Below are 21,675 nucleotides of genomic sequence, written 5' to 3'. Positions count from 1 at the left end.
TAGAATATTCCCACAAACTACAGGGCTCGAGGGAATCCCATGGCAAGGTTTTGTGTCTGCACATAGTCACTAGGTAATATATTGTCTCAAGCTAAGGGGCTCAAAGTAATAGCTACAGCAAAAGTGTAAGACCTAAACATAGATAGATACTGGGTGTAACTGGGCTCCAAATTCATGCATTTTTGGGGTAAATGTGTATATCTAATCCTCACTCCCCAATCCCAAAAGAAGTTATCTATGATGAGTGATATTGGGGCCTTGATGTCAAACTCGAACTATGTTCTACTACAATAAATATGCTTGAAACATGACTTGTCTGGTTGAAATGGTGCAAGCATATGAGCTAATTAAAGTCCATCCATCCATCCATCTTCTACCGCTTAGTCCAATTAAGGGTCGCGGGGGGCTGGAGCCTATCCCAGCAGTCATAGGGCGTGAGGCGGGGTACACCCAGGACAGGACGCCAGTCTGTCGCAGGGCCACAAATAGACAAACAAACAGACACACCCACACGCACACCTAAGGACAATTTTAAAGATTCCAATCCACCTAACCCGCATGTCTTTGGATGTAGGAGGAAACCGGAGCACCTGGAGGAAACCCACGCAAACACGGGGAGAACATGCAAACTCCACACAGAAAGGCCACGGGAATTGAACCCATGACCTTCTCGCTGTGAGGCAACAGTGCTAACCACTAAGCCACCGTGCTGCCCCTAATTAAAGTCAACAACCTTATTTGTACCTCACTCCACATAAATTCCTTCTTTTGCTATACCTGTTTACTGCAATCGAGGTGATAGTGCGCTGGAGTCTATCACAGCAGTCACAGGGCATGAGGCAGGGTGCACCCTGGACAGGACACCCGTCCATAACACACACATCTACATAAATCCTCCCTCCAAACTGGGTGGGCTATTTAAGATGCAATTTTTACAGCTCCCCCTCCACCTCACAAATGCTGCCTCTATGTCATATTGTGGCAACAAACTGAATCTGAATTTTTACACACACACACACACACACACACACACACACACACACACACACACACACACACACACACACACACACACACACCCTTATATATATATATAGACATACAAAAGAAACATACTGTAGATCCTACATCCATCTACATCATTAAAAAAGAGCAATAAGAACCATAAATTAAAACTCATGGAAGGGTTGTCCACTGCAGAGCAGCAACAGGTCCAAAACTGAGGTGTGTGGGGGCACCTGGAGCATGCTTTCACTCAGCAAGGATGACCACTTTCCACTGCTGCTGAGGAAGTTTGGAAAACTCCACATTCTAGTGTGTGCACTGTGTTGGGTAGGTGCTTCTCAGTGTTTTTGTTGGTGAGGAAAGGTTTACTGACTTCGACTTTGAAGATGATGCTGTGATCTTTTACCAGAACCAATGGATACTCACATTTCAGCACTTGAGAATCTGAGTGATGAATCTGAGTGTCTGGGTTTGCATTTGCGCTAGACTAAGACCAAGATTCAGGCTTTTAATGACTTCCTGATCTCAGCCATCAGCAGTGTATCTGTATGTGGTGAAAGAGTGGAACTTAAGACACACATTCACTTATCAGGGCAGTGAAGGAATATATCCTAAATGTGCTTAAATATGCATTGACCTTTTGTGCGTTTCCCCATTCAGTATCATCATAATATTATTTATCTTTTATTGAGCTAAAAATATATTGTTACATATATGAGTGTGTTTCAATGTTTAGAAGTCATCATTTATATATTAATAGAGCTTGTTGCTGTTGAAGAATATATTACTGATATACTCATAGTGATCAATATTTATCGATGCTTATTAAACACGTAATCAATAGCTAAGGTTAATTACATGATATCTATATGTTTACATACTTTTGAGTTATATGTTTGAATGCTGTTGAATTGTGTATTGTGTGTACCAAATTAAAGGTATGATATGTTTATAATTACATTTGCTTTTGTTCTAAGATTTGCTTTTGCTCAAATATTAGTTCAGTTTCTTAGCAAGCTGTCATGAAGATATGTTACATGATCTTACATGATCATTTTCAAAAAGTCTTGTAAATGTGATGTGTCCCTGTTTCAGTGAGGCCCTGAAGATATGTTAAGAAATCCAAACCGTCAGAGGAGACTAAACGGTTTGTTAGAAGGTTGTGCAATTTTGTGGTATAACCACATGCTGTGACTTGCTGACAGTTTTTCAGTTAGCAGTTGTTGCCCAAAATTTCTTATCAGGTCAAGACCAGAAGACTTACCAGCGCATGTGGGCAGGACCATGCCACGAAATAGAGGGATCAAGACCACCCAGATGAAGGACAACGCCCAAGATTAGCAGAAAAACGTTGTAGCAGCATAGGGTATAAATACAAAGCCAGCCCACTGTTCAGGGTTCCTCCTTGCTGTCAGCTTGCTGGAACACCAGACTGCTGGTTGGAAGCTTGCAGCTCCTGGGACCCTCAGAATGTCTGGGTATGCTTTTGCTTGTCTCACTCATTCTGTAAAAGTTGCATTCTGTCAAATTCTGTGACATTTAAATTCTGTTTAACAAATCTCTGAGTGGTGGTCTAGCCCTCAGAGTAATTGTGTTCAAATTTAAATCTTAAATGTTCTTAAATTTAAATGTTCAAATCTTGCTTGCCTCCACTGGTGGTTGGCTCTCACTGCAGTATTGTATCACTTCCTGTTCTGGAGCACAGCGGTGCTTTGCTGTATCTGTTAGTTTTTTAATCTGCGTAGTTAGATTGATCTAGATAACGATTTGTTTCACAGTGTAATCTTCACGTGCCTTAACTAAAGCACTCCCTCTGCTGAATCACCTCTAAATTATTTTCTCATTATTCACTTTGTGTGTTTTTAGGAATCCGCTAGCTTAGCACAGCTACTAGCTCTTAGCCGGTTTAGCATGGCGGCTTCTCCTGTCTCTCCCGCACTTTTCTGCTCTGGGTGTGAAATGTTTAGTTATTCCTCAGCCTCCTTTAGCAGTAATGGTACTTGTAATAAGTGTAGCTTATTCGTAGCTTTGGAGGCCAGGCTGGGCGAATTGGAGATTCGGTTTCGCACCTTGGAAAATCCTACAGCTAGCCAGGCCCCTGTAGTAGGTGCGGACCAAGGTAGCTTAGCCGCCGTTAGCTGTCCCCCAGCAGATCCCGAGCAGCCAGGAAAGCAGGCCGGCTGGGTGACTGTGAGGAGGAAGCATAGTCCTAAACAGAAGCCCCCTGTACACCACCAACCCGTTCACATTTCTAACCGTTTTTTCCTACTCGGCGACATACCTGACGAGGAACAAACGCAGGTTATTGGCGACTCTGTTTTGAGAAATGTGAAGTTAGTGACACCAGCAACCATAGTCAATTGTCTTCCGGGGGCCAGAGCAGGCGACATTGAAGGAAATTTGAAACTGCTGGCTAAGGCTAAGCGTAAATTTGGTAAGATTGTAATTCACGTCGGCAGTAATGACACCCGGTTATGCCAATCGGAGGTCACTAAAATTAACATTGAATCGGTGTGTAACTTTGCAAAAACAATGTCGGACTCTGTAGTTTTCTCTGGGCCCCTCCCTAATCGGACCGGGAGTGACATGTTTAGCTGCATGTTCTCCTTGAATTGCTGGCTGTCTGAGTGGTGTCCAAAAAATGAGGTAGGCTTCATAGATAAATGGCAAAGCTTCTGGGGAAAGCCCGGTCTTGTTAGGAGAGACGGCATCCATCCCACTTTGGATGGAGCAGCTCTCATTTCTAGAAATCTGGCCAATTTTATTAAACCCTCCAAACCGTGACTATTCAGGGTTGGGACCAGGAAGCAGAGTTGTAGTCTTACACACCTCTCTGCAGCTTCTCTCCCCCTGCCATCCCCCCAATACCCCATCCCCGTAGAGACGGTGCCTGCTCCCAGACCACCAACAACCAGTAAAAATCTATTTAAGCATAAAAATTCAAAAAGAAAAAATAATATAGCACCTTCAACTGCACCACAGACTAAAACAGTTAAATGTGGTTTATTAAACATTAGGTCTCTCTCTTCTAAGTCTCTGTTAGTAAATAATATAATAATTGATCAACATATTGATTTATTCTGCCTTACAGAAACCTGGTTACAGCAGGATGAATATGTTAGTTTAAATGAGTCAACAGCCCCGAGTCACACTAACTGTCAGAATGCTCATAGCACAAGCCGAGGGGGAGGATTAGCAGTAATCTTCCACTCCAGCTTATTAATTAATCAAAAACCCAGACAGAGCTTTAATTCATTTGAAAGCTTGACTCTTAGTCTTGTCCATCCAAATTGGAAGTCCCAAAAAGCAGTTTTATTTGTTGTTATCTATCGTCCACCTGGTCGTTACTGTGAGTTTCTCTGTGAATTTTCAGACCTTTTGTCTGACTTAGTGCTTAGCTCAGATAAGATAATTATAGTGGGTGATTTTAACATCCACATAGATGCTGAGAATGACAGCCTCAACACTGCATTTAATCTATTATTAGACTCAACTGGCTTCGCTCAAAATGTAAATGAGTCCACCCACCACTTTAACCATACTTTAGATCTTGTTCTGATTTATGGTATGGAAATTGAAGACTTAACAGTATTCCCTGAAAACCCCCTTCTGTCTGATCATTTCTTAATAACATTTACATTTACTTTAATGGACTACCCAGCAGTGGGGAATAAGTTTCATTACAGTAGAAGACTTTCAGAAAGCGCTGTAACTAGGTTTAAGGATATGAATCCTTCTTTGTTATGTTCTCCAATGCCATATACTAACACAGTGCAGAGTAGCTACCTAAACTCTGTGAGTGAGATAGATTATCTCGTCAATAGTTTTACATACTCATTGAGCACAACTTTGGATGCTGTAGCTCCTCTGAAAAAGAGAGCCTTAAATCAGAAGTGCTTGACTCCATGGTATAACTCACAAACTCGCAGCTTAAAGCAGATAACCCGTAAGTTGGAGAGGAAATGGCATCTCACTAATTTAGAAGATCTTCACTTAGCCTGGAAAAAGAGTCTGTTGCTCTATAAAAAAGCCCTCCGTAAAGCTAGGACATCTTACTACTCATCACTAATTGAAGAAAATAAGAACAACCCCAGGTTTCTTTTCAGCACTGTAGCCAGGCTGACAAAGAGTCAGAGCTCTATTGAGCTGAGTATTCCATTAACTTTAACTAGTAATGACTTCATGACTTTCTTTGCTAATAAAATTTTAACTATTAGAGAAAAAATTACTCAGAACCATCCCAAAGACATATTGTTATCTTTGGCTGCTTTCAGTAATGCTGGTATTTGGTTAGACTCTTTCTCTCTGATTGTTCTGTCTCAGTTATTTTCATTAGTTACTTCCTCCAAACCATCAACATGTCTAATAGACCCCATTCCTACCAGGCTGCTCAAGGAAGCCCTACCATTAATTAATGCTTCGATCTTAAATATGATCAATCTATCTTTATTAGTTGGCTATGTACCACAGGCTTTTAAGGTGGCAGTAATTAAACCATTACTTAAAAAGGCTTACTTGACCCAGCTATCTTAGCTAATTATAGGCCAATCTCCAACCTTCCTTTTCTCTCAAAAATTCTTGAAAGGGTTGGGTTTTTACGTAATTATTGTATGGCTTTTGCCTTACAATATAAAGTGCATTGGGGCAACTGTTTGTTGTGATTTGGCGCTATATAAATAAAATTGATTTGATTTGATTTGATTTAGGTCAATGATTGAGGTCATTGAGGTGCAGACTGGCACTCTCAATGAGTAGACTAAGTTTGATCCGCATCTGGAGTGAGATTGCATCAGAATTTTGGCTCTCTGTTGGGACTGTTTACACAGAGACTGCTACCTGCTGCTTTGGACTTGAACTAACAGTCTTTTTCAAGACTTTTTTACTTTTTTTTTTTTATACTTTTTTACTGTGCTCCAACGCCTAAGGAAGACCTCTAACGGTCGAAACATCGCGACGGAGCACTTTTATCAGCTAACTTTTATCAGCGTTGGCAAGCTAACTAGCTTGCTAACGCTTTCGTTTTTATTTATTTATTTATTTTATTTTTTTTAGCACTGTTATCGTGCGTTGTCTGTGCTGCTCCACAGCGTGTTTAGTCGATTTTTATTTTATTTTAGCACCGTTGTCGTGCGTTCGCTGTTGTCGTGCGTTGCCTGTGCTGCTTCATGGCCTGTTTGGTGCCTTAACTAAAGCACTCCTTCTGCTGAATCACCTCTAAATTATTTACACATTATTCACTTTGTGTGTTTTTAGGAATCCGCTAGGTTGCGTAGCTACTAGCTCTTAGCCGATTTAGCATGGCGGCTTCTCCTGTCTCTCCTGCACTTTTCTGCTCTGGGTGTGAAATGTTTAGTTATTCCTCGGCCTCCTTTAGCAGTAATGGTACTTGTAATAAGTGTAGCTTATTCGTAGCTTTGGAGGCCAGGCTGGGCGAATTGGAGACTCGGCTCCGCACCGTGGAAAATTCTACAGCTAGCCAGGCCCCTGTAGTCGGTGCGGACCAAGGTAGCTTAGCCGCCGTTAGTTCCCCCCTGGCAGATCCCGGGCAGTCGGGAAGCAGGCTGACTGGGTGACTGTGAGGAGGAAGCGTAGCCCTAAACAGAAGCCCCGTGTACACCGTCAACCCGTTCACATCTCTAACCGTTTTTCCCCACTCGACGATACACTCGCCGAGGATCAAACTCTGGTTATTGGCGACTCTGTTTTGAGAAATGTGAAGTTAGCGACACCAGCAACCATAGTCAATTGTCTTCCGGGGGCCAGAGCAGGCGACATCGAAGGACATTTGAAATTGCTGGCTAAGGCTAAGCGTAAATTTGGCAAGATTGTAATTCACGTCGGCAGTAATGACACTCGGTTACGCCAATCGGAGGTCACTAAAATTAACATTAAATCGGTGTGTAACTTTGCAAAAACAATGTCGGACTCTGTAGTTTTCTCTGGGCCCCTCCCCAATCAGACCGGGAGTGACATGTTTAGCCGCATGTTCTCCTTGAATTGCTGGCTGTCTGAGTGGTGTCCAAAAAATGAGGTGGGCTTCATTGATAATTGGCAAAGCTTCTGGGGAAAACCTGGTCTTGTTAGGAGAGACGGCATCCATCCCACTTTAGATGGAGCAGCTCTCATTTCTAGAAATCTGGCCAATTTTCTTGGATCCTCCAAACTGTGACTGTCCAGCGTTGGGACCAGGAGGCAGAGCTGTGGTCTTATACACCTCTCTGCAGCTTCTCTCCCCCTGCCATCCCCTCATTACCCCATCCCCGTAGAGACGGTGCCTGCTCCCAGACCACCAATAACCAGCAAAAATCTATTTAAGCATAAAAATTCAAAAAGAAAAAATAATATAGCACCTTCAACTGCACCACAGACTAAAACAGTTAAATGTGGTCTATTAAACATTAGGTCTCTCTCTTCTAAGTCCCTGTTGGTAAATGATATAATAATTGATCAACGTATTGATTTATTCTGCCTAACAGAAATCTGGTTACAGCAGGATGAATATGTTAGTTTAAATGAGTCAACACCCCCGAGTCACACTAACTGTCAGAATGCTCGTAGCACGGGCCGGGGCGGAGGATTAGCAGCAATCTTCCATTCCAGCTTATTAATTAATCAAAACCTAGACAGAGCTTTAATTCATTTGAAAGCTTGTCTCTTAGTCTTGTCCATCCAAATTGGAAGTCCCAAAAACCAGTTTTATTTGTTATTATCTATCGTCCACCTGGTCGTTACTGTGAGTTTCTCTGTGAATTTTCAGACCTTTTGTCTGACTTAGTGCTTAGCTCAGATAAGATAATTATAGTGGGCGATTTTAACATCCACACAGATGCTGAGAATGACAGCCTCAACACTGCATTTAATCTATTATTAGACTCTATTGGCTTTGCTCAAAAAGTAAATGAGTCCACCCACCACTTTAATCATATCTTAGATCTTGTTCTGACTTATGGTATGGAAATAGAAGACTTAACAGTATTCCCTGAAAACTCCCTTCTGTCTGATCATTTTTTAATAACATTTACATTTACCCTGATGGACTACCCTGCAGTGGGGAATAAGTTTCATTACACTAGAAGTCTTTCAGAAAGTGCTGTAACTAGGTTTAAGGATATGATTCCTTCTTTATGTTCTCTAATGTCATATACCAACATAGAGCAGAATAGCTACCTAAACTCTGTAAGGGAGTTAGAGTATCTCGTCAATAGTTTTACATCCTCTTTGAAGACAACTTTGGATGCTGTAGCTCCTCTAAAAAAGAGAGCTTTAAATCAGAAGTGCCTGACTCCGTGGTATAACTCACAAACTCGTAGCTTAAAGCAGATAACCCGTAAGTTGGAGAGGAAATGGCGTCTCACTAATTTAGAAGATCTTCACTTAGCCTGGAAAAAGAGTTTGTTGCTCTATAAAAAGCCCTCCGTAAAGCTAGGACATCTTTCTACTCATCACTAATTGAAGAAAATAAGAATAACCCCAGGTTTCTTTTCAGCACTGTAGCCAGGCTGACAAGAGTCAGAGCTCTATTGAGCTGAGTATTCCATTAACTTTAACTAGTAATGACTTCATGACTTTCTTTGCTAACAAAATTTTGACTATTAGAGAAAAAATTACTCATAACCATCCCAAAGATGTATCGTTATCTTTGGCTGCTTTCAGTGATGCCGGTATTTGGTTAGACTCTTTCTCTCCGATTGTTCTGTCTGAGTTATTTTCATTAGTTACTTCATCCAAACCATCAACATGTTTATTAGACCCCATTCCTGCCAGGCTGCTCAAGGAAGCCCTACCATTATTTAATGCTTTGATCTTAAATATGATCAATCTATCTTTGTTAGTTGGTTATGTACCACAGGCCTTTAAGGTGGCAGTAATTAAACCATTGCTTAAAAAGCCATCACTTGACCCAGCTATCTTAGCTAATTATAGGCCAATCTCCAACCTTCCTTTTCTCTCAAAGATTCTTGAGAGGGTAGTTGTAAAACAGCTAACTGATCACCTGCAGAGGAATGGTCTATTTGAAGAGTTTCAGTCAGGTTTTAGAATTCATCATAGTACAGAAACAGCATTAGTGAAGGTTACAAATGATCTTCTTATGGCTTCGGACAGTGGACTTATCTCTGTGCTTGTTCTGTTGGACCTCAGTGCTGCTTTTGATACTGTTGACCATAAAATTTTATTACAGAGATTAGAGCATGTCATAGGTATTAAAGGCACTGCGCTGCGGTGGTTTGAATCATATTTGTCTAATAGATTACAGTTTGTTCATGTAAATGGGGAATCTTCTTCACAGACTAAAGTTAATTATGGAGTTCCACAAGGTTCTGTGCTAGGACCAATTTTATTCACTTTATACATGCTTCCCTTAGGCAGTATTATTAGACGGTATTGCTTAAATTTTCATTGTTACGCAGATGATACCCAGCTTTATCTATCCATGAAGCCAGAGGATACACACCAATTAGCTAAACTGCAGGATTGTCTTACAGACATAAAGACATGGATGACCTCTAATTTCCTGCTTTTAAACTCAGATAAAACAAGTTATTGTACTTGGCCCCACAAATCTTAGAAGCATGGTGTCTAACCAGATCGTTACTCTGGATGGCATTTCCCTGATCTCTAGTAATACTGTGAGAAATCTTGGAGTCATTTTTGATCAGGATATGTCATTCAATGCGCATATTAAACAAATATGTAGGACTGCTTTTTTGCATTTACGCAATATCTCTAAAATCAGAAAGGTCTTGTCTCAGAGTGATGCTGAAAAACTAATTCATGCATTTATTTCCTCTAGGCTGGACTATTGTAATTCATTATTATCAGGTTGTCCTAAAAGTTCCCTAAAAAGCCTTCAGTTGGTTCAGAATGCTGCAGCTAGAGTACTGACGGGGACTAGAAGGAGAGAGCATATCTCACCCGTGTTGGCCTCTCTTCATTGGCTTCCTGTTAATTCTAGAATAGAATTTAAAATTCTTCTTCTTACTTATAAGGTTTTGAATAATCAGGTCCCATCTTATCTTAGGGACCTCGTAGTACCATATTACCCCATTAGAGCGCTTCGCTCTCAGACTGCGGGCTTACTTGTAGTTCCTAGGGTTTGTAAGAGTAGAATGGGAGGCAGAGCCTTCAGCTTTCAGGCTCCTCTCCTGTGGAACGAGCTCCCAATTCAGATCAGGGAGACAGATACCCTCTCTACTTTTAAGATTAGGCTTAAAACTTTCCTTTTCGCTAAGGCTTATAGTTAGGGCTGGATCGGGTGACCCTGGACCATCCCTTGGTTATGCTGCTTTAGACGTAGATTGTGGGGGGGTTCCCATGATGCACTGTTTCTTTCTCTTTTTGCTCCGTATGCATCACTCTGCATTTAATCATTAGTGATCGATCTCTGCTCCCCTCCACAGCATGTCTTTTTCCTGGTTTTTTCCCTCAGCCCCAACCAGTCTCAGCAGAAGACTGCCCCTCCCTGAGCCTGGTTCTGCTGGAGGTTTCTTCCTGTTAAAAGGGAGTTTTTCCTTCCCACTGTGGCCAAGTGCTAGCTCATAGGGGGTCGTTTTGACCGTTGGGGTTTTTCATAATTATTGTATGGCCTTGCCTTACAATATGGAGCGCCTTGGGGCAACTGTTTGTTGTGATTTGGCGCTATATAAGAAAAAAGTTGATTGATTGATTGATTGATTTAAATAACTGGTCAAAACCTTTCTTCAATTCAATGGACGCGCGGGATAAGAGAGACAGGGGAGAGCGAGGTCACTGGAGACCCCAGATTTATGCCAAGAGCAGTGACATGCATGTGTCTTGGTCCTTGGCCTTTGAGATTGAGAGGCACCTGGGAAGAGTTTATGGAGTCATGAGGTCACTGACCAGAGGTGTCTGGCAATGCCTATATCACTGTAGGAAAATGACGGTCCACGTCTTCAGGGTCCTGGCGCTGTCTGTCTTATTGTATGGTTGAGAGACTTGGATGCTAACCGGTAACCTAAGGTAACTGGATGTCTTTACCACGAGGTCTCTTCAGAGGATCCTTGGGTACCACTGGCATAGCTTTGCATCAAACAGGTGGTTACTTATAGAGACTAAGATGAGGAGTATCATTTGTACTGTGATGGAGCATCAGCTTCAACATTTTGGCCAAGTGGTCCATTTCTCTGTGCATGATCCAGCACACAGGTGCCTGAGTTTTGAGGACCCCAGTGGCAAGGAGATATGGACACTTCATCTGGTTGCGGGCAGGAAGATGCTTATTGTAGACATGTGGGAATGGACTGGTTGTCTGCCTGGGTGGTTGCCATTGATGACTGACAGCAGTTCTGTGGTGTTGTGGCTGTGGCCAAGAGCAGCATCAGTGCATACTCCCAGACTTGAGTTGACAGAAAAAACAATAAACCTACTCTTCAATCTTTAAACCAGTCAAATTTAAAGATATGGTTGATATTATTTGCACAATTGCTCAATTGTGTACAAAGCAAATAATTTCATGTGTTCATGTGTGATGTTTGACAAATGCTGTTCTCCAAATACATTGAAATCCTGTCAAACCTTTTTCTTTTTGGAGCCACTGTGGTCGACCCGGGCCTGGAGGAAGTCTATGAGCTTGGTCTGCTGCGTGATGGTCCCCTCCATTTTCACCTTCTCATGGGAGTACACAGCCTGCAGGTGGAGCTAAGTGAACATCACTACTGCCATGAATTTCTCCTCAGGTACTTTAGTCCACACACAGACAGAAGTGGAAGCATACTGAGCATGCCTATTATCTACAGTAGAAAACGTGAAAAATACTTTATTCCATTTAAAACAAACTGTTAGGAGGACACAAGAAAGCGGGAGAAAACATCAGAAAATATTTCTGGCCACTCCAGGAAGAGTAACAGTAACGTGTCACCAGTGGTGGGCACAGTTCAGCTAATCCGAAAACCGATATCAAAGATAATGTTTTGGTAGCAGATTAGCTTCCATCATCAGACCAATTATCTTCCGATAAATTTAGTTCCGATAACTTTCAGTCCGCTAACTTTTTTTTTTTTTGCTGGTAAAGTGAGCAAAGTTTAACAGTGACAAACATTTGTAAACCCTAAGATCAAACACTTTAGTACCTGTCATGTGTAGATCAGTGGTTTGTGGCATGGAAATATAGACTGGAATGGACGTGCGCGCCTCAATCTATTAGCGTTGCTCAGGACAGGAAAGCGCCATTACTAAGGGTGGAGATGTGCAGATCAGCAATAATAAACTGACCTCTTTTTTTTCACTAGCGTCGCTATTTCTTAACAGATTTTAATAAATGTAGGCTTGTTTTAAAGCCATTTGAAAGCTCTTTCCAATGAACCTATGCATGTGTGAGTGAAAAAAAAAAACTTTTATGTAAAATGCAGAAATTTGGGGAAATTATGACAAACTGTGCTGCTTTTCTCTCTCTATTGTCGCTATTTGTTAACAGATTTTAATAAAAGTAGGCTTGTTTTAAAGCCCTTTAATTGCTCTTTCTAATGAACCCATACATGTCTGGGTAGAAAAAAAATGTTTTATGTAAAGTGTGGAAATTTGAGGAAAATATGCCATTTTGTTCATTTACTGTGGTGGTTCTTTTTCCTGTCATCATAATTGTCGATGGATTTTTATAAATGAAGCCTTGTAAGTTGTATTCAAGCTGATTAAAAGCTCTAATGAACCCATACATGCCTGGATAAAAAATCCTTATGTATTAAAATATAAATCTGAAGTATGCTTTGCCATTGTGCTCATTTACCTTGCTGCTTTTTCCACTGTAATATTATTGCTAGTCTTTTAATGACAACAACATATATATACTCAACAAAAATATAAACGCAACACTTTTGGTTTTGCTCCCATTTTGTGTCAGATGAACTCAAAGATCTTAAACTTTTTCCACATACACAATATCACCATTTCCCTCAAATATTGTTCACAAACCAGTCTAAATCTGTGATAGTGAGCACTTCTCCTTTGCTGAGATAATCCATCCCACCTCACAGGTGTGCCATATCAAGATGCTGATTAGACACCATGATTAGTGCACAGGTGTGCCTTAGACTGCCCACAATAAAAGGCCACTCTGAAAGGTGCAGTTTTATCACACAGCACAATGCCACAGATGTCGCAAGATTTGAGGGAGCGTGCAATTGGCATGCTGACAGCAGGAATGTCAACCAGAGCTGTTGCTCGTGTATTGAATGTTCATTTCTCTACCATAAGCCGTCTCCAAAGGCGTTTCAGAGAATTTGGCAGTACATCCAACCAGCCTCACAACAGTGTAACCACACCAGCCCAGGACCTCCACATCCAGCATGTTCACCTCCAAGATCGTCTGAGACCAGCCACTCAGACAGCTGCTGAAACAATCGGTTTGCATAACCAAAGAATTTCTGCACAAACTGTCAGAAACCGTCTCAGGGAAGCTCATCTGCATGCTTGTCGTCCTCATCGGGGTCTCGACCTGACTCCAGTTCGTCGACTTGATTGGGCAAATGCTCACATTCGCTGGCGTTTGGCACGTTGGAGAGGTGTTCTCTTCACGGATGAATCCCGGTTCACACTGTCCAGGGCAGATGGGAGACAGCATGTGTGGCGTCGTGTGGGTGAGCGGTTTTCTGATGTCAATGTTGTGGATCGAGTGGCCCATGGTGGCGGTGGGGTTATGGTATGGGCAGGCGTCTGTTATGGACGAAGAACACAGGTGCATTTTATTGATGGCATTTTGAATGCACACAGATACCGTGATGAGATCCTGAGGCCCATTGTTGTGCCATACATCCAAGAACATCACCTCATGTTGCAGCAGGATAATGCACGGCCCCATGTTGCAAGGATCTGTACACAATTCTTGGAAGCTGAAAATGTCCCAGTTCTTGCATGGCCGGCATACTCATGTCACCCATTGAGCATATTTGGGATGCTCTGGACTGGCGTATACAACAGCGTGTACCAGTTCCTGCCAATATCCAGCAACTTCACACAGCCATTGAAGAGGAGTGGACCAACATTCCACAGGCCACAATTGACAACCTGATCAACTCTATGCGAAGGAGATGTGTTGCACTGCATGAGGCAAATGGTGGTCACACCAGATACTGACTGGTATCCCCCCCAATAAAACAAAACTGCACCTTTCAGAGTGGCCTTTTATTGTGGGCAGTCTAAGGCACACCTGTGCACTAATCATGGTGTCTAATCAGCATCTTGATATGGCACACCTGTGAGGTGGGATGGATTATCTCAGCAAAGGAGAAGTGCTCACTATCACAGATTTCGACTGGTTTGTGAACAATATTTGAGGGAAATGGTGATATTGTGTATGTGGAAAAAGTTTTAGATCTTTGAGTTCATCTCATACAAAATGGGAGCAAAACCAAAAGTATTGCGTTTAGATTTTTGTTGAGTGTATGATTTTTTACTAACATTTTGTTCCAAGTAGATATAAAGCCATTCAGAATTTATGACTTTTGAGCCTGTCAGGGTAAAAAGTACCTCCTCCATCCCCTCCAACCACACTGTTAAAATTTAAATGCCGCCTGTGACCACCATGTGCATATCACATTAAACAACAACTGCAAGTATATATACATAAATATATTTAAACATTTTTGTTTGTTTTGTTTGTATGTATGTGAACGCAGCTTAATGAAAAGAACTTATGGCGTTGAGTTATAGTCTCAGTGTATTGATATTAAATTGCGCACATAATGACTTTAAAATAGACATTTGTTTTACATAATTAAACATTAAGGCTCTTGTACAGTTCATTTTTGTATTTGAGAATTTGTTTTTGTAGTTGGTGCAGTCGATGGTGAAGCACTGGCTGCCTTTTTTTCCCCTCATTTCACTTCTGTTTAACTGGCTCAAGGTGCTCTCTCCACCCTTAGTAATGGCCGCCGTGCGGCACGCCGCTAGTCACGTGACATCCATTCAAATCTCTATTTCCATGGTTTGTAGCAGACTGCCTGTTGCTTGCTGATGACGTCATCATTAAGAGCAAGACGTGATTGGCCGGTCGATGCAGGGAGCATTGTGGGTAGTGTAGTTCAGGTTCACTTTTGACGTTACACTGTTACCCTCCGCTTGACACAAACAAAACGGACTAATGTTAACATTATTTTATTTAATTTCTTTGTGACTGGCTGGATAATTTAATTGCCAAGACTCGGTGGGAGAGAGAAGATCACGGCGCAGCCATCTTACAAAGGGATTTTTCTTCACCATTTTAGACACTATTTTGGATAATCAGGATGCTTATGTGCATTATTTTCTTCATGAATCCCACTGAATCTAACAGCTAAGAATTAATATTTACTGCGTGTCTTTTACTCTGCCAATCAATGCATTAATGGACGTATTTCGGTTGTTTAAGCTGCAGAAAGATGATGACAGTGTTTGGGGTTTTATTTTTTTATTCATTCATTTTTGTGCATTCTTTTTGTGTTTGTGATCCTTGAATTTACCCAGCAGCTCCTGCGGTGCATAAAGTGAAACTGGTTTATTAGAAGCCGACAGTGTAATCTGATGTGGCCGCGTCTGAATCAGTACTAAAATGATTGGTTATCTGTAATAAAGATTTTTTTTTTTTTTTTTTGCAGTTTATCGGTTTAGCGCCATAAAACATAACTTTTCAGTTATGGTATTAATGGTTATTGAAGATAACTTTTGGTTAACTGTGTCCACCACTGCGTGTCACCATGCCAAAGTGTCTACACGTGTGTGGAACTGTGAGCACCTGGATGTTCTCCAGCTGGTACTCCAGGTCAGTCCTCTCAGTTTTCAACAAGTCGGTTTGGTCGAGAGCATCCTGCAGTCCCTGTGTTAGACGAAAGATGTGCGTCTTCTGAGCATCCATCTGCTGCTGCAGCTTTTCTTGCTGTGAAGAAAAACAGCTGCGATATTACTGTGTCTAGATACTCTAAACATATACACCTGAAACAAATCACAAAAAGTAAATATGTCGAGTTTATCCAGTGATCTGGTCCTTCATTAAGAGGACTTGTTGGAGATGTTGTCTTGCTTTCTATCAAGTGTGAAGCTAAGCAGCATCAGCACTGTGATTATCTGGTGAAAGTTTCTGCAGTGACTTGTGTCGTCTCCCCTGCATCTGTCTCTTGTCAACTGTTCTCTCCACTCTGCACTGTACAAATGTGTTGTTTGCCTGAAAATATTCTGTTTGTGTCCATATACATACATATACATACATATATACATATATATACATATATATATATATATGGTTAGGGTGGGGGGAAGGAGTAAGATTTGGTTATGGTTAAGGTTAGGGTTGGGGGTGGGAGTAGGGTTAAAAAAGCTCCGTCACGAACGTTTGACTCATTTGGTCATGGGAGCATGAAAAAAAAGACGTGAGACTGGGCTGTTTATATATATATATACATACAAGGTCTGTGATAAAACTAACGTACCTTTTTATTTTTTCGAAAACTATATGGATTTGAATCACGTGCGATTACATCAGACAACCTTGAACCCTCCTGCGCATGCGTGAGTTTTTTCACGCCTGTCGGTTAGACGTGCGGACGGGTCCGTGCGTCGGGACACAGCCGGCACGGTGTTGATAACCATTTGTAAAAACCAGGCGGCTTTTGATGGCTTTCAGTTGAGTGAATAGCTGAGAAATTGTTTAACAGCTGGATATGTTCCAACTTGTCCTTAAGGCTTCCAACGGAGGTGTTTTTCCTGTGGTGGCGCGCGGCGCCGGCTGCGTCCCGACGTGCGGACCCATCCGCACTTTCTTTCATTACAAAATCTCCTTTAACAGTGGAATGTCCGGATAAACTGCTGATCCCGACCTCTTCTGAAAGTTCTCTGTTCTGTCACGACGTCCTGGGTCAACAGAGGCTTAAATTTGGAAGCTTTCAGCTCGAAATAGGCAGACAGTGGCAGCTCAGGGCACGTCGCGACGTCCCGCTCCGTGGGCAGTCCTTAAAGCGACAGCAACAGTCCATAATCTCTCATCAGGTGTTAAAATTTTCACAGAAAACCAGCTGAATTTCTCGAATGATGTCCACTTCGATGTGCCTCACAGTTTTGGAAAAAATTTTGATCAAGCAAAGCGTCAGTCTCTCAGGAAGTTCTCAGACAAAGAGATTCCGACGGGAGGGGTGGACCACTCCTCACTCAAAGCCAGCCCACAGGCGAATGACGTAACCGACAGGCGTGAAAAAACTCTCGCATGCCCACGAGGGTTCAAGCTTGTCTGATGTAATCGCACGTGATTCAAATCCATATAGTTTTTGAAAAAAATAAAAAGGTACGATACTTTTCTAACAGACCTTGTATATATATTTGAAAAGTGAAATAAATTTTATAGGATTTACAGAAAGTGTGCAATAATTCTTTAAACAAAATTATGCAGGTGCATAAATTTGGGCACCCCAACAGAAAAAATACATCAATATTTAGTAGATCCTCCATTTGCAGAAAAAAACAGCCTCTGAACGCTTCCTATAGCTTCCATTGAGTCTGGAAACTGGTTGTAGGTATTTTGGACCATTCTTCTTTACAAAACATCTCAGGTTTGTTGGTTTCCGAGCATGGACAGCCCGCTTAAAATCACACCCCAGATTTTCAATGGTTTGGGGACTGAGATAGCCATTCCAGAACATTGTACTTGTTCCTCTACATGAATGCCTTAGTAGATTTTGAGCAGTGTTTAGGGTTGTTGTCTTGTTGAAAGATCCAGCCCCGGCGCAACTTCAACTTTGTCACTGATTCATGAATATTGTTCTCAAGAATCTGCTGATATTAACTGGAATCCATGTGACCCTCAACTTTAATAAGATTCCCAGTACCTGCACTGGCCACACAGCCACACAGCATGATGGAACCACCTCCAAATATTACTGTAGGTAGCAAGTGTTTTTCTTGGAATGCTGTGTTCTTTATCAGCCATGCATAATGTATGATTTGTTAGGTCCAAATGTATGATTTGTTAGGTTCAAATCACTCAATTTTAGTTTCATCAGTCCACAGCACCTTATTCCAAAATGAAGCTGGCTCATCCAAATGTGCTTTAGCATACCTCAAGCAACTCTCTTTGTGGTATGTACACAGAAAAGGCTTCCTCTGCATTCCAGCATCATACAGCATTCGCTTTGTACAAAGTGCGCTGTATAGCTGAATGATGCACAGAGACACTATCTGCAGCAAGATCATGTAGGTCTTTGGAGCATGTTTGTGGGCTGACTATGACTGTTCTCACAATCCTTCACTTCAGGTTATCTGAGATTTTTCTTGGCCTGCCACTTTGGGCCTTAACTAGTACTGTGCCTGTGGTCTTCCATTTCCTCACTGTTTTCCTCACAGTGGAAACCGACAGCTGAAATCTCTGAGATAGCTTTTTGTATCCTTCCCCTAAACCATGATGTTGAACAATATTTGTTTTCAGGTCATTTGAGAATTATTTAGAGGATCCCATGTTGCCACTCATTAGAAGAGATGCAACAAGGGGAAACATTTGCAATTGGCCACCTTAAATACCCTTTCTCATGATTGGATTCACCTGTGTAAAGAGGTCAAGGGTCAGGGAGCTTACCAAACCAATTTTGTGTTCCAATAATTACTGCTATATGTATTAAAATCAATAAAATGACAAGCGTGCTGTTGTGTGGGCCGCTGAAGAGGAGGTACTGCTGGCCCACCACCACCAGAGGGCGCCCTGCCTGGAGTGCGGGCTCCAGGCACCAGAGGGCGCCGCCGCCTCACGGGAGCAGCCAAGGTGACAGCTGTCACCCATCACCTGAGACAGCTGACAGCAATCATCAGTGGGGTATATCAGCAGGACGGCATCTCCACCTCATTGCCGAGATATCGTTTCTACCTGAGAGGTAACGTATCAAAGCTGACGGAGTGTATCCTTTTGGATTTGTGCTTAGTTTGTGGATTACTGTTCCAACGAGAGGTGGAGGTAACTTCCCTGCTGTTCGGAGTCCTGGGTGCAAACGCGCCCCCATTTAACTGTTCTTTGTTCCTCGCCAGCAGTACCAGGTCCGACACGCGGAGGCAGTGGCCACCTGGGAGTTCGGGACTTGGCGGCTCCAGTATTCCCGGTGTATAATAAATGTTATTGTGCTGTTTTGCACCTGTCTTAACGTAACCCTGAGAATGTATTTGTTGTTTAATTTTGTTTTAGCACTCTGGGGTCAGTCTGAACTGGGAGCGAAGAGCTGGATGTACTTGTTATTATTACACTGATAGCACGACTTTGTTTTTTGTAGCCACTAACGACTGGGAGTGAAGCATGCTGGGATCATTCTGAACTGGGAGTGAAGAACTGCTTTTATTATAGAGAAAATAACTTTCAGATGCCTGTTGATTAAAGAAATTATGTGCGCCAGGGAGGTTGAGTTGGCCACTCACCCTCCCTTCGCGGACACACTAGAAAAGAGGGAGTAGAACCATGCTTCAACAGAGTCTGCTGCGGGTTAACGTACGAACGCCCAGCCGGTTGACAGGCGCACTCTGCTGAAGGTGTTGGCTCTCCACCTTAAAGGCGTCACGGTAAGAGAAAAATGCGCTGCAACCACTTGTGTTTGATGTAACTGCTTTTGTGGGGAATAAATATACGCCTTTTTATTCTAGCAAAATGCAGTCTGTGTGATCATTTCTGTGTGCCAATCTGACCGAACCTTGTGTTTCAAAACATTTTTTGGCGTTGTCGGCAGGATACGGTTACGCTCAGACTACACACAGAAATGTCTTGCTTTAGATTGGGAAAGAGAGATGCGGAGGTGGCATCTCAGCAGGAAGAAGTGGTCCCGGGGTGGGATGGGATCACTTTTAAGGAAATAGGCCAGCTTCTACGGCGACGTGGGGGACGCCCTGGGCCGTGGACTGGAGCGATTCCCACCGCGACTCCGCCAATTTTATGTGAAATGTTAAAACAGGTGGAGGTTAAAGAGAAAGCTCCATTGGGAGGAATTAGTGAAATGATGTGGATTTGTGCAGAAGCCTGGAAAGAGCGGGTTTTAACTTTAGATACAGTCCGCTCATCAGAATGTGCTAAATCACAAAAGGTGACAAGATTAGAACAAGTGAAGCAATTGGAAATTCAAGCCGAAGAAATAGACGGTGTACCAACTTCCGTCTTGGCTGAAAAATGTAAACAAAAAGGACTGAAAGTGACTTGTGTGTCAGGGATGCGCCCTGATATGTTTGAATTGGCCTCATTGTTGAAAGAAATTGTGCAGGGAGAAAAGAAAGGAGTGAAACCTAGTGCCCCTCCCCTACAGGAGGAGGAGGAGGAGGACTCTGATGATGATCTGGTGCAAATAGCTGCAGTCCGGAAAGGAAAGAAAGACAAAAAGAAGGGGAAAAATAAAGAAAGGCGTTCTTGGAGCTTTGACCCTTGCAAGGAAGATTAGGATGATGGTCAAACTCTTGTGGCCCACCGAGAATTAAAACAATGGTTCACAAGTGATATTAGACCTCATGTGTGATTGGAAATATTTTGGAAAAAAAAAATCAGTTCAAGTCACCTCGGCTTTAGTGGACACAGGAGCGGAGGCCTCATTGATTCATGGAAATCCAGAGAAAATGAAGGGACCTATAGTTCCCTTAACTGGATTAGGCGGACAATTGGTGTATGGAAAAAATATATCGATACCGCTTAAAATTGGAAATATGCCAATTAAAGTGTACACTGTAATAGTGACTCCAATTAATGAATGGATAATTGGCATGGATATTTTAGCTGGAATGACTTTGCATTTAGAACAGGGTAAATTTCAATTTGGGATAGCAAACGTAAGAATGATTCTGGTGGGAAAAGTAAAAATGAAACCTTTTCCCATTCCAGAGGCTACATGTGTGATTAATCAGAAACAATATCGTATTCCTGGAGGACAAGCAGAAATTACTGCAACCATAAAAGACTACTTGGAGGCAGGAGTTTTGAAACCAGTGACAACAAAATGGAATAATCCATTGTGGCCAGTCCGTAAATCGGATGGTACATGGAGAATGACTGTAGACTTTAGAGGTCTAAATAAACATACACCGGCTTTGACTTCAGCTGTACCTGATGCTGTGAGTATAATTGAACGAGTGCAACATCATAGTGGTACGTGGTATGCTGTTATAGATTTGGCCAATGCATTCTTTACCATACCAATCCCAGAGGATAGGATGGAACAGTTTGCATTTACGTGGGAAGGACGGCAATATACATTCACAAGATTGCCACAAGGATATTTACACAGTCCCACTATTTGTCATAGAGTGGTGGCGGAGCATTTGGAACAGTTCCAGGTTCCAATGAGAATGATGATCTCACATTACATTGATGACATTATGCTTCAAGGAGATACAGAAGCAGAAGTAGTGGAATATCTACCGAAATTAGTGACTCATATGAAATCATTTGGCTGGGAAATTAATCCAGCAAAGATTCAGGGACCAGCTCAAACAGTGAAATTCTTAGGAATAGTTTGGAATAAAGGAGAGAGGGAAATCACACAGGAAGCTAAAGAGAAAATAGCTAACTTTCCAGTACCTCACAGTAAGACAGATGCACAACGATATATTGGTTTATTTGGATTTTGGAGACATCATATTCCACATTTAGGACAGATTTTGCAGCCTTTATATCGATGCACTAGAAAGAAAGAAGAGTTTGTATGGGGAGAGGAACAACAATGCTCATTTGATATGGCAAAAGAA

At 42.1% G+C, this 21,675-nt stretch overlaps 1 protein-coding gene across 3 annotated transcripts in view; it reads right to left on the bottom strand.

The window, feature by feature from the left end:
• The window catches only part of LOC117510099 (citron Rho-interacting kinase), a 582,117-nt gene that overhangs the window by 243,975 nt on the left and 316,467 nt on the right, over nucleotides 1-21,675 (bottom strand). For 2 of the 3 annotated variants that reach the window (XM_034169717.1, XM_034169718.1), the window contains exons 19-20: nucleotides 15,728-15,868; nucleotides 11,539-11,661 (exon numbers count right to left, since the gene is read on the bottom strand). In XM_034169717.1, the coding sequence (XP_034025608.1) occupies nucleotides 11,539-11,661; nucleotides 15,728-15,868 (264 nt within the window). The remainder of the gene's footprint in view (nucleotides 1-11,538; nucleotides 11,662-15,727; nucleotides 15,869-21,675) is intronic. The other variant, XM_034169719.1, reaches the window with a different exon arrangement.

The sequence above is a fragment of the Thalassophryne amazonica genome, chromosome 5 (assembly GCF_902500255.1).
Source record: "Thalassophryne amazonica chromosome 5, fThaAma1.1, whole genome shotgun sequence".
NCBI lineage: Eukaryota > Metazoa > Chordata > Actinopteri > Batrachoidiformes > Batrachoididae > Thalassophryne > Thalassophryne amazonica.
Note: the sequence above shows the minus strand (reverse complement) of the source record. Positions and strands in the feature narration are given on the sequence as shown.